General features: G+C 30.9%; 1 protein-coding gene across 1 annotated transcript in view; it reads right to left on the bottom strand.

Annotated features, from left to right (window-relative positions):
• The window catches only part of LOC143202586 (uncharacterized), a 105,568-nt gene that overhangs the window by 18,544 nt on the left and 64,994 nt on the right, over window positions 1-22,030 (bottom strand). The window contains exon 2 of the mRNA XM_076414199.1: window positions 4,932-5,354. Coding sequence (XP_076270314.1) covers window positions 4,932-5,352 — 421 coding nt within the window. The 5' untranslated portion in view covers window positions 5,353-5,354. The remainder of the gene's footprint in view (window positions 1-4,931; window positions 5,355-22,030) is intronic.

The raw sequence follows: 22,030 nt of genomic DNA, 5'->3' as shown, positions 1-22,030 counted from the left end.
ATGAAAAAATGATCAGAATTCATACCAATATTATTCTAAACGCCTTAAGCAAGCTTTTAATAAGTCTTCAAAACAGGCTTGTGCAAGCGTATGCAAAAAATAAAAAAAGATAAACAGTGTTCATTGTAAGTATCTAATGTATTTATCATCTTAGGAACCATTAATGATAAACATGGTTATTGTCAAGTAATCGTCAAGTAAAGAGTCGTAAATAAGAATAATAGAAAAAAAACGTATTTTCTCTTATGGCATTTTCATCGTTAAACAACCACAAAAGTATTTATGATCATATAAATTGCTTGGATGCAACTATGTCTACATACCCACATGAATGCTGCTCATTGCTATTTTGTTACTTTTTTGCTGAATAATCAAACCTGTTTCACATAATAGAGAGATTTCAACGATACTTGTTATATCCGTATATAATAGGACTATTAATAGGACTATCTAAGGGATCCTCGTCTCGATGATGCTTTGAACGCGATCTCAAGTTACAAGCACACTGTACTTGGTACCACATACTTAAACACCATCCACCTGAAAACTTTTCTTGTTTAATTTAAAATTTAACATGATATACAGCCTTAATAGAAAATGTAGTAAGATATTTTAGAAGCGGTTTTTGACACAGTTTACAACAATTACTAATATTTATCAGTACGTAACCAAGAAATAACTAACCTGGAGACTTCGAAATCAAATGGATGAACGAAGTTATCCAGGTGTCTCCATAAAACATGAAAAAATGTCACACAACTTAATCACAGCAACTGTATAACCAGCAGGAAATCAGAAGATTGAATCAAATCAAGAAATAAGTTCTATAATGTATAACTGTTACTCTTATTTTTAGCTTAAGTAGTTTAATTTTATTATAATATTTTAGGTATTTTCTAACAAACTTTCTATTTTGAATATATTTACAAAATTAATTTATATTTATGTTTATGTTTTATATGATTATTATATTTTTTATAATTCTCTAATTTATTTTTCAAAAGTGAAGCATACTGGTGTTGATCAGGCTAATTTATTGAAATTAAATTACCCCATGAATTAAGTTCTGAACTCTTATTGTAGAATGATTGCATCATCGAACAAGCAGCAAAATCAGGGGTAATTGTGCCAAGATACAGCTTTATTCTTTAAACTGATATAGTAATTAAAATGATTAAAACTAATCAATTTCGATAAATATTTGGATTAGGAAGCAGTCGTAGATACCACTAGAAATATTAAGAAAACAGACAGCGTTTGTTATTCGCCTTAGATGAGCAGCTTACTTATTCTCTTACTCATTCAAATTAATAGAGGATCGATTTATAGGAAAAGAGTTTGCATGGATGATGACTAGATCTTAAAGTATTAAAAACATAATGATATAAAAGCATAAATATGGGTACTGAATGGGATTTTTTTTACATATTTAGGTGATGAAGTCGATATTTTATCGATAGAAAATACACTACAAGAAAAGCATAGATGGTCATAACAGAGACAATCTGATAAATGAAAGTTAACAACTTATGAGGTTATTTTCTAACAGCTATTGCCTATTATCAGTAACATTGAATTTGATGAAGTTTAGTAACACCAACAAGTGCGTACCATTTAAGATATAAGAACTTTCCCTGAAAGCCTGCTATGGATTGATGATTATGATGAGTGAAATCAAAAGTAATGCATTTACGTTAGCTGAAGAATTTTTGGAAACAATAAAATTATATAATGTAAACCTATAAAAAAATAATAAAACTGAATTTTTTTATATCGTTGACGAAATAGAAGTTGTTTGCGAAAGGATAATTTGTCTTACCAGTTTTTATGTAAATGGATGATAATTAATAAAAACACAATTGAGTAAAAAACCATAAGGCAGGCGGATATTTTTTAATGCTTAACGTTCAAAGTTTGCTCTTTAACCCAATTTAACTAATAAAAATAGTTTCTAAGCCATTAATTTTATTTTTTTTTAAGTTAAGCATTAGAAAACTAAGAGAATTAATATTTTATAAGTTATATTATTAATTTCATTATGAAGTATGATATATTTTTATATGGTGTGTTTTTATTATTTTTTAAAGTATTCTCATCATCAACCACTGCATTTTTGAATATTTTTTTGGGCAGAAATCGGAAAGACTAATGTTCCGTTATATTCATAGAGATCATGTAATAGGTCAGGTGATTTCAATTAAATCATAAAAATTGGCTCTCTTGTATATAAAGGAGTAGGATATGATTTTTAATTTAAGAATATTAATATCTGTTTTCACTGATATTAAAATATTGTTATTGAATATCGATGGTTATGTTTGGTTTTTGTCTTTGAATTCTTTATCTTCGTATATTATCAGTTGACCAGAGATTTGTAGTTAACAGTAGTGATCACTAGAGAGTTTCCAATAGTAATCTAACGGTACTTTTTTGCACTAGGCTAAAATAGGAAAGGTGAAGAATATCAGTTTGAAGAATAGTAATATCAATAAATTGTTTCAATGTTTTTAGAGTTGAAAACATTTGACATTCACTACTTTTGTTGTATGATTAGTAGAGATAAACTGCCATCAAATACTTTTTAGAAAATTATTGTGATGCATATCCCAATTGTCGGTTTTTGTTATAACGCTTGAAATCTAGTGATTTCGATATCAATAGAAAAATCCAAAATCAAGTCTGGCTGACTAAAACAGTTCAAATGCAATTAATTGTAGCAATCGTTTATGAAAACCCAGTTCAAGTGCTCAAAGAACTTTTTGATAGCTTAGCAGTTGATGAAGCAAAAGTTTGCACAATCTAAAAAGAAGGAAAATAGCTACCACACGAATTGACTGAAAATACCATTTCAAACCGTTTTGAAATCGTGGTTTCATTGTTTGCGATTGGTGATAAAAAAAAGATCTACTACGACAATTCTCAACAAAAAAGACATGAGTTAGACCAGGAGAACCATCCACATCAACACCAAAGGGGAATATTTATGGTCATAAATTCTTGTACATATATGAGTTCAGCAAGGTGCAGTTTATTATGAGCTGTTAAAACTGAATGAAACTATTACTGAAGATGTTTATCGATGATAATAGAACAAAATCAGTGCTGTATTGTTGCAAAAAAGATCAGCAATAGCAAATAACAGGCATAAAGTCATCCTCTTGCATGGCAATGTTTCATTAGAATTAGAAAATACCGAAAACCGAATACATTCAGATTATAGCTGTGATCAAAGGTGTCTGATATATTACACTATGTTTTTCATATACTTTAAAGTTAATTCGCAGTCATATTATTATTATATTTATATAAAAAGCGGTTTTATACTGTTTTTTAATATTTCTTAGAGTGAATAATATAACATAGTTACCATCACGGTAATGCTAATCAATATAGTTAGTTAATGTAATATAAGATATACAAATAAGTTTTGACGCATTTACAAAAATTGGCTTAAATACTATTAAATGGAATGGACTATCTCTAACTGTATTCTTGTTAAAGCATCATTATTTTCCTTTAAACATTATTGTGTCATTTTGTTAGAATCATATACACGCTTTGTACGATATATATATCGATATTTTTTTGTGATTTTTATATTTAATTTTAAGTATTAGTCTCTTTTTTTTAATATTCAAGAGCTAAAAGATATTTTTTTGCACTAATGTGTCAATTTTTGTCTTAAATATCGGAAAAATAGATATATTTAAAAAGAAATATCGATACTTTTCTCCGCGGTCGATATCCCTTTTGTACTGTAACCATAGTGGGTCAATTAAAAAGTTCCCGGCCTAGCATATAGATGGCGCTACTAGAATTAAAACCATATGTTTTTTAGTTAGCTCTAACCGTCAAAAGATGCGTGTATAAATTTGACAGGAGTTGGATCATTAGTTTGCGAATTATAGCATTTTGAGTAAGCAACTTTTGTTATTGTGAAAAAAATGGATAAAAAGGACTTTCGCGTGTTGATAAAATATTGCTTTTTGAAGGGAAAAAAATACAGTTAGAGCAAAAACTTGGCTTGATGCCGAGTTGCCGGACACTGCTTCAACAAAATTAACCATCAAGGATTGGTATGCTATGTTTAGAGGTGGTGAAATGAGTACCGAAGACGGTGAACGCAGTGGATACCCAAAAGAGGTTATTGTCGACGTAAAAATTAAAAATATTCTCGGATCTCAAAAGAATGCTCGTTGGGAAGAAATTTTCGTCGAATGAAGAGGTGATCGATTAAACTGAGGTCTATTTTGAAGCAAAGGACAAATCGTACTACAAAATGGTATCGACAAGTTGGAGGGTTGCTATAATCAGTATATCACACTTGAAGGGAATTATGTTGAATAAAAAAAACTAATTTTTCCAAAAAAATGTGTTTTACTATGGTAGGCCGGGGATTTTTTAATTGACCTGTTATGAACCTTCATATCAACTAAACACAATTTTCGGGCAATGCTGCTTTTCTGTGATGTGTTGTGTAGCTGATATATAACGATTGATGTGTATATAAATATAAGGGGAATATGTATTGTCAACAAACATATGCATCTATAGTTTCCGGTTTTTTTTTAAGTGACGATTTTAATACCCGAGGCAAAGAGAGTTATGGGAGGCCAGTAAAGATTGAGGACGCTAAAATGGCGACGTTCTGTATCAATATTCATGGAAAGCTCAACAGGAGCTCACTGAACTTCTAGGAGTGGTTCAATGAAATATTTGAAACCGTCTCAAGACCATAGGTTTGGTACAAAACTAGGTCATTAGAATTCATGTTAAACTCAAACCAAAATACACCATTTTTACGAGCGAATTACTGCTCCAAAAGCAAAAGTGGAAGTAGTTGATCCACCCAAAACTTATTTCTGTACTCTATCCTATATTTAAGTATCGTTGTTGTTAATATATTTAAATGAAATTTTTTTGATACTTACCAGCAATATATTCGGTACCGTTTGGTAGTTTCTTTTCGTTGATATCGTCGATTTTCCCATTTCTGATCGGCACTTCCGTGTCTTCGAAACCTGGATTGCTGTAGCCTTGGTCCATCTTCTCGGGATGTCCATCGTCGACCAATCGCTCCTTAATATCTAAGTTTGCCGTCGACATGTAGTGAGATTCCTTCGTCTGGGGCCCGTGTCCGTTGAGATAATCTGTCTCTGTTTGGTGGATAGGCAAAGTTACTTCGTTTTTGTGGTAATACTGGTCGTTTGCTTGACCATTCGGTGCCGCAGCGCCATTGATGGCCGATTGTATTATATCATCTCCTCCTTGCGATGCCACGGCGGTCGTATGGTCGTGACTCGGATGGGAATCATGAGCAGCGTCGGCACCGGCATAGTTCTCCGGGTCCATTACTGAAAATAAGAGAAATAGTTCGGTAAGAAGGCGATTCTTTCATTTTTCGTATATCAATCACATTTTTTATTCTTTAGCAACATCGAGCGTGGTTATCTTATGAATATTGTTAAATATTAAATATATTTTCTGTCACTTCCCCCAAGTTTAGGATTATGCAGTTTTCAATATTTACTTACTAGTTTGTTCACTAAGTTCATTTTAATATTTCAGAAGAACATAACTAAAATTTTGAGAAGAAAAGTTTAAATATAAAGTGTACCTGATCTTTCTTTATTTTTATGTTCTAGATAGCGTTGGGAACTATCGACTGAAAACGACTATCGACTGTTTAGTAAGTGACTATTTTTTACTATCGATTGTTTCAGTCGCTATTTTCGGTCTAACTGATTTTACTACTTTTTATTATCGACTGTTTCAGTCGTGTACTTTCAGTTATTATTTTTTGAGCTACTAGTTTCATTCGACTAATCTAATGTACTGAATTTATTCTTACATAGATTTATTATAAAGTCAGAAAAAAAACTGTATTCAAAAATGTGGAAATCTGCAGAGATATCAAGGGCAATAAAAAATTTTTGTTCAGTTATATTATTTGCTACTATTTTATCATAACAAATGTTAGAATAAGCTCCTTAGGATGCAACATGTTTCATCAATGAATTTTATTCATCGATTGTCTGTAAAATCGTAACACTCGATTATTTTTAACCTTTTGGATATTTTTTAAAAAAGGTTGAGAGTATCTTCAGACTAACCAATACAGTTGCTTGGCTTTGAGTTTAATCTGTTCTGCTTCTTATTTAACACGATGTTTCTAATTTAACTTACAATCGAGATATATCCCGATGTATTTAACTGATGATTCCGCCAAGTAATGTAATTATGTTTTTGTCATTTCGTCGTAATGCAAAATTAACATGGACAGATTTGGATTTGGAGCATTTCTTTTCTTTAATTGTCTTTATAACAACCGCTGTTACTCTGTTTACTTGGTCGATTGCCGACTGTTGATTTCGAAATCTAAACTGGAAATCAGGTATTTCTATAAATAGTTTAATAGGCTTTAACAAGAGATTCTCAAATAATTTTGATATCGCAGATATTAGCGAAATAGATCCAACTTGTTCTGCTGGTTTGTCAGGTTTTTTATGTATAATTATTCGAGCAACCTTAAAACATTCCGGAACATGCTTCAGTCTTAAACATGCTTTGAATATGTATGTCAATATGATTTGATATTTTTCGTGGCAGTCTTTCAATAATCCAAGTGAAATATCATCAATTCTAGAAGCCTTTCTAGGAATGAGGTTGTTTTTAATATCTGTGGCAACTTCCATTGGAGAAATCAGATTTACAGTTACATCGGGCTGATAAACAAGATTTGTATCTATTGTAGATTCTATATTATTCAGCAAAATCCGACAAGAAAAATGATCTTATGTCGGATGTCTTCTGGGATAATCTCTAAATGGGTCACTCATCATGTGCTAAGCTTAATACCGAGGGCCGTGGTTCGGAGTCAACGCTAGTCCAAATTAACTTTAGTTAGTAGTCTTTAAATAAACATATGGTTTATGTTTTATATTTAATTAATAATTTAAATAATATAATAACTGCAGATAGTTGCAAATTTATTTATATGTGCGTCTTTTCTGTGGTTATGTTTGAATTCACTTGTGTAATTTATTGCATACCTTTCAAGTTAAACCGTTTATGTAGTAATATTTCTCAACCAATAGCGTCGATTCCGGTAAAAAAGAAGCACGTTATTCGAGTAATTTACAGTTGCATTGAACGGTTTCCACTTTCGATACGAAATTCGCAACGACTTCCTGTTGAAAAGACGAAATAGAAAAATAAGAAAACGCAAACGGGGCTTTTAATCCAGTTACGAACCGGTCACTATGTTAATATGTCATAATGGGTTTGTGGCGATAAAAGGCGGACGTTACCTTGAAAACAGGCTAGTCCAATTTCTTTGTTTTGCCGTTGCTGAATGTTTTTCTGTTTCATAAAAGTCGAGATTGGAAACGGGCGAAATCCAAGCGTGCTGGCGGATCGTCAGTTCATGCACATTTAAAAGAGATATTCGGAAAATGTCAAGGCGTCATCTTATAATGTATGAATTATAAATTAAGTGGTGTTGTGTAAAAGCAATAAAAATATGAAATAACTGTTTTCTAATAGATGTCGATAATATGTCTTTTTAAATATAATCAAACATATATTTTGTACCACTATATGGTGTAGTATTTTTTGTTTAATTTTTCTTTCTAATTTTTATTATTAGTATTCTTTCTGAAATTTTTTATTTCTGCTTCTTATTTAATATGCAGCTTCATTTTACCAGCTCCAATACTGCGCTACAAGTAAATATATGCCCATTACTCATTTTGTAATTGCCAGATCGTTTCCTTTTCTTTCGATTATCGTTATTATATCTTAAATTTTTCGAATTCTTTCTCCAGTTCCGCTTCCTTGTTCGTCAATCCTTGATCCTTGTGTGTTTCACATTCCCATCTGCTACACTTTTCTAATCTTTCCAGTTTATGTTTCTTTCCGTTTAGCCTTTTACCTTCTTGAATTTATATATATCTTCAATTAAATAAAGCTATTTTTTAAAGATAAATTAATGGAGTTTAATATAATTCATGTTCTTGTTTTCGTCATCTTCATCATCATTCTTTCCCACTCTCTATTTCTCGCCATTGTGGGTTTCTTGATTATCTCGTTCCTATCCTCCTTTTACTTTTCTTCGATACATCCATGTCCACATCTCTCATCTTCTTTTGTTTTTATTCTTTTGTCTGTGGTATAGTTTTCGTATAATTAATATTTTGTATTTAGTATTGTAAATCTGGATTATGTTATATCAATTTAATTTTAATTTTTTTGTATATTATATAGTTAATTTAATATAATTTAGTTATTTCTTTATTAGCTTTGGTCTGAAAAATGATGAGTATTGAGATGATTAAGTTATGGACATGATAACATAGGCCAATCATAAAATTATAATAATTAATTCATTTTTGTGATATTTCGTATGACGATTCGAAAAATGATAATAAAAAAGTCGCGTTACTCACCAGGTTCTCACATTTTAATATGTCAATATCAAAACAAGTTTCTTTTCAATATAATTCAACAATATATTTCCCAATTCTATATAATTTTATAGAAAATTAACTCTACTTATGATTGTGTATTGATTGTGTGGAGATTTAAAAGTTGTCTTCATGCTTTTTGGTAAAAAAATGGATCTATAAAGTTTCCATGTTCTATATATGAGTAGGAAATTAAAGAAATGGACCAAAAAAAACATTACGCCAAAAAACGACTTGAAGGAAAAACTTTAGCACTTGGTAAGAAGAATATTTTACATAAAAATTTCGTAGATCCCAAACTATTCTTCTACTGCCACTACACTACTTGGGCTTGACGAAGAAATATATAAAGGCTATGCTTTTAGATGGTGATTGATTTGTATAGAAAATTAACGCATTTACGAGAAGCTAAACTGAAAGAGGAGAGAAAATTCTTGAATTGATCTTTGGTTTCAACGACACGAAGCAATGAATTTAATGGAATATGAGCTTTGGATATCATTTAAAGAAATTGGGATTAAGTTTTTGAGTAATGTGAAAGTCCCCTAAATATTTACATCTTACAAAGCTCTATGGATTTTTCCCTTAAAAATTTAAGTGATGTGAGTTAGTGCAAGGGAGATGGTTTCATCAAGATATAAAAACAAGATAATTTGATGATTACTGCTGATGACTTTGTAGGAAACGACAAAAAACATCACGTTGGAGAAAAAGTTGTGCAAGAAATTTTAAAGACAATCGGGAAAAGAAATACAAAAAATAATGAATATATTAATTTTCGAATTTTAGTAATTTAATATTATTATAAACAAAAATTACCAATCAGAAGTACCTAAAAGTACTTACCAAAGGTACCAATAAAAACTATGATTTTTTAATTTTCAGATATTAAATTTGTCCTATTTTTCATAAATATTATATAATCATTGTTATTTGTGGGAGAATTGTAAGTGAAAGAAAAACTGTTATCAAATATGGTTACAGCATCCAAAAATACAAAAGATTTAAATAAATTGGTTCAACATTTTGTACAGATATTTTTTTGTTGGTCTGTGTAATTCGTGCCCATTTTCCTTTTTCATCAAACTCCAAAACGCCATGTGCACTGTTTGGTTTACATACGTAAAATTTACTTTCGAAACATCGAAGGTTGACCGTATCGTAAAACCGTTAATTGTTATAACATTCGATTTAGCGGTGGCTTTATAGTTGGCGCTTTATTATATTTGTTTGTTTGTCGTATTATTAGATTGATTTTCAGATTCGTGCATTTTATAAAGCAGTAAATATGTTGATTGGAACGCTATCAGGGGTGTGTGAGATAAGATACATTAAAATACGATTATTAAAATGATACCTAATTATGGAATGCCTATATCCAAGATTCTGAATCTATGCCTAACCCTAAGACGTGATGTAAATCTGTTGTATTGGTTTCTAAATGAGTTAAGATCGATCAATGGTAAAACGGAATGACCTACAAACTATTAAAATAATAAACTTACATTATTGTCACTCTTGGACTGAATGGATACCAAAATTTGGGAGGAAGGGTCCAGTATACAGATGCATACAATTTTTCAATGCAATGAACCTTCCCAGAGATATAAAAAGATTCTAATACTCTAATTGTAACATTTGGCCATAGCTCTTCACAGTTAAAAAGTAAATATTTTATATTTTTAAGGAAGAAATAGTTAATAGTAATAATATAGTTAAATACAATTCTCATACTTTTGTTTTCTTTTCTCACGTTTTTAAAGCATATTTCAAGAAAAACAGCCTAGTAAAACTTCTGGTCAATCAATTTTTTATATTTTATGTCTATAACTATAACATATCATGTCTGAAGTATTCGAAGCAGCATCAGCAATCATCGGTTAACACACGATTCAGTAATCTTACAGAAAACATGGTGAGAAAATAGGAAGAAAGAAGAAGTTTTTGAAAAGAGACTTGGCGTTTAATATGATTTTACAAACTTCTTGACTGACCTGATATTTACTGCTGAGATGATTCACCGATACAAATGTTGATATTGTAGAGCATATCGCTTGATGATTAATGAAGAATATATCAAAGTATTGACAACTGACGGATCGCCTGGTACTCTAAGCCTCAACAGGTTTAAGTTTCAAGCGCAGCAGTTCAAGTATTTTGGAACAGTAATACTACATGAACGTGATATATGCTGTCGAAGTAATAAGCAAATCGAATGAGGGGTGTTTTGGAATAGAGGAAATATTACAATCAAGGATAACATTTGGATCTTCTGAACAATTTTTTGCCCATACATCTGTATGGTTCCAATTACTAACAGTGTCCAAGGCCAGAATGGTTGCAGCTCATCGGTGACTATGGCGAAATTTAGTGAAGAATATTTGCAGTTCTGCCATACCAACAGTAGCAGAAGTTGTTACTGTCCCAATAACATTAGAATAACGATGAACATATCTCTTAGATATCATTTGCTTGTCAAAAGGTTGAAATCCTGTAATAACCACTATAATGACTCTTCTAATGTTGTTTACAGTTGGCATGGTATGTTTTTGGTATCTATTTTCTCTCTTTGGTCAGATTTTTTACTAACGCAATATGTTAAGTATAAGAAGGATTTTTTATTACATATTTATAACAAATCTGTTTTTTACAACTTGACTTTTCAAAAATTTGACATTGCATGGTTTTTCCCTGTGCTATACAAATATTAAATAACAAAATATATATTATGTTTGTTTTTGTTTCTCCATCCACAATCGTTTTATTTGAAAAATATCTTAAACACGAAACAACTTAAAATAAATGCATTTTCGAGCCCACACTGTTTTCGATTTCATTTTAACATCATGTAAATGATAAGATGACGTTCTAATAAGAGTCCACTAATACAGAAAATATGCTTATGAATGGAGGCTGTAATAACCTTTAAGCCATCGAAGGACGTTCGAATCTACTTTCTATTTTTCAAGTATTCAACGTGCATGTATATATGGTGCTTGTGTGGGGGACATTGCCGAGAAATTCTTACAAATAACCGTAATTATATAATTTACACGAGACAACTGAGAACGATTGTTGGAACTATTTTTTTTCCTAGCGTTTGTACTGTTTTTCCGTTTAACGTTGTTACGGGAGCTTTGCATGTTATTTAATACTTTTAAATGGTTATGGTAATATTAACTGCCTATTATCTCTGGTCATTTGTTGTCTTGGAAAATGTGTACCAAAGTGAACGTGTATTATAGGGTGGACAAGCTTTCTTTTCTTATGCTTATGCGGTGTTTTATTAAATAGTATTAACTAGTTTGTGATATTCTGAACTATTAATAACTTATCACTCGATCTTAGTCCTAGTAGTCTATATATATATATATATATATATATATATATATATATATATATTATATAAAAATGAATTGCTGTTCATTAGTCCCCCTAAAGCTCGAGAATGGCTGGACCGATTTGGCTAATTTTGATTTTGAAATATTTGTGGAAGTCTAAGACTTATATGGTGAGAAAATGTGGAATACTTGCTATGCAAATAATAAAAACGACAATTTTATTTTCCAACACAAAGTGTCACTGTTAAAGTCATCAATAGTTCCACTGTCACAAAGGATCAATATTTTTGTTCGTTGTCAAATATGTTGTGGGTGCGTTTGGAAATTAATTTTTTGATTAAAAATGTTGAATACAGATTGAATTATCGGCCACTATTATCAGACCACAATTAGAATATATTATGTATTAAACATTGAAAATAATTTCTCGGCATTAACAATTTAACACTTGTTATTAAACATTGCATACAAATGTAGCTATTTTTGTGAAAAATAATGACATATGTGTATGAAATAACTAGTATCAAGTATCAAGTATCGACTAAATATTTACTAAGAATAGAGTTGAAATATATAGTGATTATTATATACTATGGTAAATTATACATTGTAAATGTATTTCATATTTGCAAAGGTTATTGATTACTATTTAATCATACATGTATTTCGCGAGAGCTTTCTTTACTTTTATTCTTAATAACGTCAATGATGTCACTGATGACTAGCGAGAGACAGTCTTATAAATTTATCTTATAGGCAATCAAGTTGCAGAAATTGACATAAGGTGTGCTTACAATTCAATAGTGAAGCGAATTATTGTCCAAGAACCGCAAACGTCTCTTCATCAGAACAACAATTTTGTTGAAATGTTCAAAATAGCATTGGATCGAATGTTATCTTAGAGCCGTAAGAATTTTTTTGGCAAAATTCAGCTTTATTTATCAAAACTTTAGTGCTCTCTTTCAACAGTAATACATTTAGAATTCTTTTTTTATACCTTTTTCGTAGAACGGTTTGTTTTAGTCAAAATAGGCTTCAGTATGGATAAACAATTTTTCATTTGACCTAAACCTCTTTTTAATGGTTGCTGGGAGCAAGATCTGTACTATAAGGTGGGTGATTGACTTGTGATATAGTACACAGTGCATAATGTTTTTCATCAAGTTTTTTTACAAAAATTACTATAACATTTAGACTAAAACACCGATACTACATGTGCTAAATATTAGCACATGTAGTTTGAATATTTATAACCAAGTACCGGTTATACAAAGTCTCTGTGATAAAAATAGTTGAATTGATTAACTTATCACGAGGGTTAGTATCCATGGTAATGCTAGCATAAACAAAATTTGATGAAGCATCACCAACGTTATATGATAAATACAGACAAGAACTGTGATAGACAACTACCGAAATACTCAAAAGTGAGTAAATATTCATTCAATTTATAAAATCTGGCTAAATGATGATTGGAAGTATGATAATATAAATTCTTCTAAATGAGGGGGAGCATATTAAAACAAGGCTACGTTTGTTTCCATTAGTCAAGTATGGGCCAGGTTTTGTTTGAATTGGGCAGGCTATATCGTAATATTCAAGTTTTATCGACATCGCTGACCGGATTACTAAGAATTACTATAATGACCATGTCCATACTATGACATGTCATGATGATAACATGATTATACATATACTCAAATAGAACTTAGTATGAAAAGACTGAAAATATCATTAAAATAGTCTATTCTCTACAGCATAATTGCCAGACATCAACATAATTGAATTGTTATAGAGCAGAATGTAAATTTTTATTTTTGAACGCAATTGGCTGATATCTATTGGATATTATTCAAATAGTATAATCTATTCTAGATGAGAAGGATAGATAATAGAATATTAATTATTAGATAATACAAATATTGTCTATATGTCAAGTATTTGTATTGATTTGTCTACCATCTGTATTGGGCGCGCGCTAATTAATTTTCAATTATTTTTTAACTACATAGATAGTCAAAATCATTAAAAGGGTCGATTATGCTTCCATAAATTGGTATCTCTAATGAATCTTTTGTTGACGTAACGGAGAAACAGAAATAAGACATAAAGGCTTTCAATTACAAATATGCTAGGATCATTCATTAAGAATAAGGATTTTTTGAAATGTTTCTGTCACTTACACAAATGCAGTTAATGTATGTAATGTTGTAGATGCACTACACTATTTGAATTAACGGTGCCATATAAACTACGACATATACACCAGAGTCACTGATAAGAAACTAGTGTTTTAACTAAAGAATAAGTAGTTTAAGTAATCTAAATAATGTTATTTAATGATAAAATACACAATAGACAAAATATTATTACAATTAATGTACTTATACACATTACAAGAGAAATTTTTAAAATAAGTAAAAGCAAATAAGTGTTAATAGTGAACTTTCATTAAATCAAAAGTATTGAAAGTTATTATTGAATTTGAATAATGCATAAACTCATCTGATTTCAATACTAGTTTAGGGGATTTAAATATGTTTATTTTTACCTGTTAGATGCAGACTGCTCGGTAGCAGATTTATTGCATCAAAATCCAAGTCTCAAAATAAATTTGCAGTGTCTTACCTAAAATCCAACTGTCTGAGATTCGTCTGAGTGATGAAAAAAAAATGATAATGGTTAACATATATTCACAATAAGTTGTAATCAGTAATAATAGTATATTATACTGTGTGTATGTTGATATTAAAAATACACGTTGTATGGTTTGGTGAATTTATATAATAATAATTGAGCTGGTTACTATAAACAATAATTCACTTTACTACGAAAAAATGCCCTGAAAATGGAGAAGGGCACTTCACTTGGGTGTACTCACTGTATTCACTAAATAATACTCCTTTTGGTGCTGTGTCTCTTGTTATGGACAAATGCACATAAATTATACTTTTAGACACGGCACTTTTAAACGTATACAGAACTCAGAACACCACTGATTAGATTGCTTCAAGTAATGTTTCTATCAATTTTTAATAGCAAAAATATGACTGACGGTAATAAAGCTTAATGAATGATAGTATTTGCGATAAATAACACAGGTAACAATGACGACTATATTGATATGTCGCTTACTAACTTCCTTCCTTATAGGATAAGATATTTTTACTACCTTGGAATTGAGCTCGACGTTAACGGAAACTTCGTAGGATTTTCACAGAATTAATCACTCTGTATTTTTAAAAAATACCTCATTATAACCGACGACCTTGCACTACCGTGCTTTATACCAAGAACTTGTTGTTCTCGGAAACCTTATGGTTCATTCATTTAAGAATATTAACATTTTGTTAAAATTCCCAGCGTGATTCATGTGCATCTGTTGAGGTGAAAAATATTCAGCGTCATCAATGGTATTACAGTTTTTTTGTTTGCATTGCAAGGATGCTAAAATGTTTATTTTGCACACAACTTTTTATTTTTTATATTTATTCTTAAAATTAAGTGAAACATATTGAGACGCAAGTGAACCACTTTCTGAAGCTCACGAAGCTTATTTCATCTATCCAGTTCAGATTATAGGTAAATCTTGGACTTGACAAGTAATTGCACAAGATGTTTAGAAGGCAAACAATGTTTATTATTTAAATAAATGTTTATAATATAAACATATTATAACTAACAAGAATTTGACGAGAGCTAAAAGATAATTTTTATTGAAGATGTGGAATTTGTACGGCTACAGGAACAACCTTTTTACCTCAGAAGGCTTTAATAATTTAATAAGAGGTTTGAGTTGGCTGAATAGTAAGCTTTTGAGTTCTCTATTGAAGCAATAGAATTTGCTTATTGACGTCGAAATAACAGATCAACGAAGTCAGAATGAGACGTTTGCTACCATATTCATTAGCAAAGAAGACGGACTTTATTATAATGACATATGTTTTTTCTAAGTAATTCGGATGGTTTGTGTTTATTTAGTGCTCGATGGATCTTATGTGGTTCGATTTCGATTCGTTTTTAGTTAGTTATACGCAAGAATCTACATTTCTAGAAGTTGGATTTGATAAAGTGTGGCATGAATGGATCGAATACAAGTTGGTAAACAAATTGCCAGATAAGTAATATTTTCAAACTTTATATTTTTCATCGTCATTTCAGAATAAGATACGGCGACGAATATTCAGATTTTAAAAGCCATCTATGCGGGTGTACCACAAGATACTGTCCTTGGACAAATATTGAATTGATTCTATATTAGTGATATCCCTGAATATGAAGAAATAATAGTAGTCATATTTTCAGATGTCACTGCTCGATCCGCTTTTAATAATAATATTCGGACAACTGTAGAGTACAACAATAGAGTACAAACCGCTGTCAATGACATTATTAAGTGGACTAAGAAATGGTGAAAAAGATTGAATGATATGAAGTTTACATATATGAACTTCAGCGGATGATAATTATATTTAAAGCAATTCTGTGTGAGAACACATCTAAATACATGGGGTATGATACTGGATACCAAGCTCAAGCGGAAATAGCATGTTAAAAAGAACTGAGCAAAACTCTGCATGAGGAGCCGAATCAGCATCATCACTTCAACTCGAATTAACACTTCGCAAGATATTGTTTTTATACAAATAAATCTTGAAGCCAACGGGCAGTTAATGGGATTCAAACTTACCAAAAAAAGTTCTTCGTGGTATTGTTAACGCCTCATGATATATTATAACTGAGGACATTTACAAAGATTTAAGGTACCAACAGTCAGCGAAAAAATTAAATGGTTTGGCAAAAACACCAAGTGCGACTGAGTGAGTATAGAAAGGTCGAAAACCCCAACTTCTTGACAACAGTGGACCTACCCAAGGTTGAAGAGTTAAAAACTTATTGAGCTAACGGATTTAAACAACATGTGAAAGCGGTTCGATTATTTAAAACTATGAACAAAAAAATACTGGATAGTTGTAGTTATAATATGTGTGCCATGTGATTTCCATGGCCATGTCCATGAAGAATACCCCTCATCGCAAAAATGCGTACTTGGTTGCGGTTAATCCTATCTTCATCTTCAAGTGATGTTTGATTTGGTACGGGCAAATACAGTGAGATATTATAAAATGATAAAGCAGATATTTATATTATATGGTCTTTTATATATATATATATATATATATATATATATATATATATATATATATATATATATAAAGATTGCTGAGGTAACTCTAAATATAAAAAATGAAATATATTAAAAATATTTCTGTACCATTCCATATATTTTTTAAACATTGGAGCGCCAATAGAAATTATTTCTTATATTGTAATATTTTAAATTGTGTTTCGTCAGTATGAAAACATCGAAGGAATTGAAGATGAATTGTGTATCATTAGTATTCAGACATTAATCATAAAATTTACATCAAAACGTTCTATTAATATTTATGGTTCCTGCATTGTGTTGTTATTAGATTAATGGCAATTTTATAACAATGCGATGGTGTCTAATGTAACGTCTATTTTGCATCACATCGGACTCTCTTTTGCGTAGAAACTTTTTTGTGAATTATCAACATGAATTGTTGATTGTTCCTACAGGGCATGAGAATATGTTCTGTCATTTTTCTCGTTATAACCACAGGCGTAAAGTTTGATCATACAGGGATATAAAATTAAGCAAAAATTACTAATTCAGTATTTCATGATTCCCCCTAACGGTACATTGCATATAAAGTATTTAATGATAAATATGATGATATATAGTCAGAGGTGAATGAATGCAGTGATACCACAATGTTAGGGATTTCTTGTAAATACTTGCTACATACTAAAAATATTGATTTTACCATCAGGTATTAATAGAAGAATTTTAATAATAACAATAAATTGTGGTGAATATTAATAAACATATTGACATAAACCGGATCTTCTAAATATAATAATCAAATTTATATGTAGGTGACTTTTATCGAAATATATCGAAATATTATTTTGGTTAAAATATATTAAGACGTAGAAATCATGGTTCATTATAATAGCTTTCAAAAAGTACAAAGCGTCTACTCATATAGTATATTGGATTTCGCGATATCTTTTGTTATAAAATAATTTCGCAGTCCCTAATCGCCTGATTTAGCTCTGTTATACGACATCATGTTCTATCGATGGGGAAATCAAATTCAATAACTGTTTGGAGGATCAAAAACATTAAGAAAAATTAAACAAGCTGTTTTATTACAGAAGTATTAAGTACAGTGTAAGGTCAAGGTGCTGAGGCCAAGTAGAAATGTTAAGAACCCATCAAAAGTAGAAGTTTTGAGTCTTTAAGTTATTATTAACTAATGGGGAGAAATTGTATTACTCGTAAACCAAAGATGAATTAATGATATATAAAAACTAATTTTTTTTTGCAATAAGCGATGTTTTATATTAAAACAAGTAATTCGTTTATTATTTTAATTTTATAGAAGCAGTCTTGATTTTATAATTTCAGTCTTGATGATCCTCTCTCTTGATTATCTCTTGATTATCTCCTAATATTTCCTCTCTTTCACACGCACTATCTTAGAGAAGCAAAAGCTCAGGCAGCTTGGCCAATTCGGCTTTACTTCAGCAGCAAATGCTATTTTCTTCTCCTGTATTACTGATCCCAAATAATTGAATACTTACACTTGGTTTCACTGGATCCTGTTGATATTTATAATTGTTAAATTGTTTGGTTATTTTATCATGTGATTTCGTCAGCTTAATCTCTAATCTCTTTTATCTTTATCTTTTATTTATTCTATTATATATTCTCTTATTACTTTTATCTTTTATCTTTGTCTTTTATCTTTATATTTTTCTCGTTATAAGTTGTTATCATTTTATTATTGAGGAATACATAGTGATGGATTTTCGCATTCGTCTTGCTTGTGCATTAATCCAAGTTTACTGGAAAAGTAGTAATAAATTAATTGTAAATTAAGATTGTACTAAGAGTATCTAATAAAGAAGTTATAAAAAAAATTCTCGAGATTTTCTTTCACATTGATTCGAAGGTGATTTTCAAGCTCGTTTATATCCTTCGTTAAGCTGTTGATCTTATCGTCGGACATCTGAATAGCTTGTTCTAATTTTGCTCTCTATTCTTCTTTATTACTGTTGTATTTTTGTTCTGATTTTTGATTAATTTTAGATTTCTATTTCTAATTTGCAGCCACTTCTTTCCTTCTGTCTATTTGATCCTTATTTTTTTCCAACAGTCCATCTATCTACTGTTTAAATCAATTGCAGTTAGCTTCCAGTTCTTGCTTCAGACTGTAATATGTGGTCTTCATTTCTTCATTAATCATTTGCAACTTTCTTATTAGCTAGAATTTCTTGAATGGGTTTTAAAGTTTCTTCCACGTTAGTCAGGTTCTTCTTCAGCTCTATGTTTTCGGAACTTTGTACTTCATGATTATCATTATTTAATATGGTCCCTTCTTCACGTATTACAATTTTTGAAGAAGGGTCTGTTCCCTGTCTTATCGTTGGCTATGTGTCAAGGTTTTGTCTGGATAAAATAAAGTCTTCAGCTTCCTCTGTTAACTTTTCCATAATTACACTATTTGCCGTGTGTATTTGCAGATCTTCGGCGTTGGCACATGCAGGATAAAATTGACTGCGGATAATTGGTCCGGTGGAGCTAGTAGATATCGGTACCGGTATCGGCAAATGATTTTGTTTTTGATGTTTCTTCTTATATTTGTGTTAATATTGGGATTCACTTGAGTTTTAGTTTGAAATGCCTGAGACCTTTGATTTATATTAGATTTTTGTAACGGAAACGGTAAGTAATTCAATCTATGGCTGTTTGCATTGGGTTGTGGTTTACTGGATGGTTTTGGCTTGGGAATATTTATTAGTTTCATTTGGTTAGTTAATATCTCGTATCTTTCGACCAAATGGAATATTTTTTGCAGACTGTTGGGGTCACTTGCTATTATTAACTGTTTCAGGGCTGGTGGTGTAGAATTTGCCATTAATATTAGAATTCCCGTACGTGTGGCCTGGTTATTCAACTCTGTTTGGGTGTTGACATCTAGAAAATCTTAACAAATATTGTTGTTATGACTTGTTGCACTATTAGCATGATTTTTCCATAAAAATTAAATGGCGAAATAAATACTGTGGCGCAATCGACTTTTTGGGTAGAAGACGCAGCTTTCAGCTCTCAGAAAGGCTTGGCATCGAAAAGAAGAAAAAAGACCATCGAAAAGAATCTGGAGAATAGATAATAATATTGTACGAGTGCAGAAGATCTACCCGCCGATTGCCAAATCTGGTGACATTTAGTGAATAATATTCGAAGTCGCGTGGCACCAAGAGGAGCGTATTGTTAGCGACAAGTAGACACTTTAATCCAGCGTCGGCTATGCGATGATGATGATAGTATGTTTAAGAAATTGATAGCTTTTTAATAATTTGTATTATACATGGTCTTACTGAATAATAATTATATGGTGAATGCGTACAAAAAATGTGCTCTTGAGAAATATCAGTTCTGGCTTAACCGTCATTAAATCAGATGGAGAAAAGTAATGCACCAGCGAAGGACAATATTCATTAAAATGAATGAATTAATAATTGATAAATATTTTATATTAACTAAATAATATATAACTTTTTTTCAGACATCAGCAAATAAACGCTCCAATTCCGAGACAAATCACAAGTAGGATAAATAATCCCGGTCGGTATAAGTGAAACCCACTTGTTTTTCAGCCTAGCCGTTCTTAAGTTATTCAACGCGAGTCGACAAAAGGCGACATTCGAATTTATTGAATGTGATTGCATTCGATCTTTCAAGGCTGCTCGTTGTTCGCCGTAACAGTGAAAGTATGAAGGAACAGCGGTCCGCCGCGGGAGACCCGACAACGCGGCCCGTTCATAATAATAATAAGAGGAGAAAAAATCTCACGTTCTTTTCCAAAATTGGAACTGAAAAGCCGATCTTTATTTCGCAGCTGTGATGGCGGTGAAATTTATCTCGTTCGGGCTTGTCGTCGGTTGAGATTTCTTTTGGGGCATGTTGCACTTTCATAAAACGAGCGAGGATCTTAACATTATGTTGGTTTGGTCTTATAAGTGAAAAGAGTCGATAATATACTGTCCAACATCACTTTATTGGACATAATACATCGTCTATAGCTAGAGTAATGCTATCGTAGATGTAGTTTACTTCAATTAAAGTTTTTTATTGATAAAGCAAAGTCAAAGCCACAATTTTTAACAATTTTTACCAGTAGAACATTTCAAAAATTACTTACTAGTGCTTTCAAAAGTATTAAAAGAGTACTATCTGGATTTTTAGAGAATAACAATGTTGAGCATTAGCGAAAGCTAGTTGATAATATGTTAAAAAATTTTTAAACTATGGATTGAAAAAAATGTCTTTAAATATGTTGCATTTTTATTTGGATAAAGTTATTAATGAAAGTAAATCTGTAAATGTGCAGTTCACCTATAAACAGATCGTACAAGCACCAATAACATTAAGTAATACTATCATTCCATATAACAACAACGCTAAATATCTCGGAATGAATCTCGATGCAAAACTTCGCTGGAAGAAACATATAAAGAAGAAAAGAAAAGAACTGGAATTGAAACATAGGAAAATATACTGGCTAATTGTAAGAAAATCACAATATTCAGTACATAATAAATTGCTATTATATAAGCAAATATTGAAACCTATATGGACATACGGAGTTCAATTATGGGGATGTTCTGCAAAGAGTAACATAAATAAAATACAAATTTTTTCAGAACAAAGTCCTGAGAGGTATTGTGGGTGCACCCAAATATTACTGGACTGATTACCTATATTGAAACCTTCAGATACCCATAGTCAGTCAAGAAAGAAAGAGAATTGCAAGGGGGCATGAGGAAAGACTCCATTCTCATGAGAATATTGAAATATTGCAGTTTTTGGTTACCATCAGAACAGGACACAGGCTCAAAAGAATGAAACCATCTGATCTTGTGTAGTGTTGTGTAGTGAGGTGCATATATTAAAAAATACAGCAGTGATATGTATAAACATTATTTCACCCTAGTTATATACCTAGTTTTAAGTTATCATAAAGACAAATTGTAGGTTAGACGGAAACGACTAGTAACAATGTATTAATTGAATAATTAAAATTTGGATAAAGTTGAAAATAATAGAGGAACGTACTCAGAATAACA

The sequence above is a fragment of the Rhynchophorus ferrugineus genome, unplaced genomic scaffold (genome assembly GCF_030347505.1).
Source record: "Rhynchophorus ferrugineus isolate W39M unplaced genomic scaffold, kcgeb_rfMv2 rfM9, whole genome shotgun sequence".
NCBI lineage: Eukaryota > Metazoa > Arthropoda > Insecta > Coleoptera > Curculionidae > Rhynchophorus > Rhynchophorus ferrugineus.
This window is presented reverse-complemented; position numbering and strand designations above follow the sequence as displayed.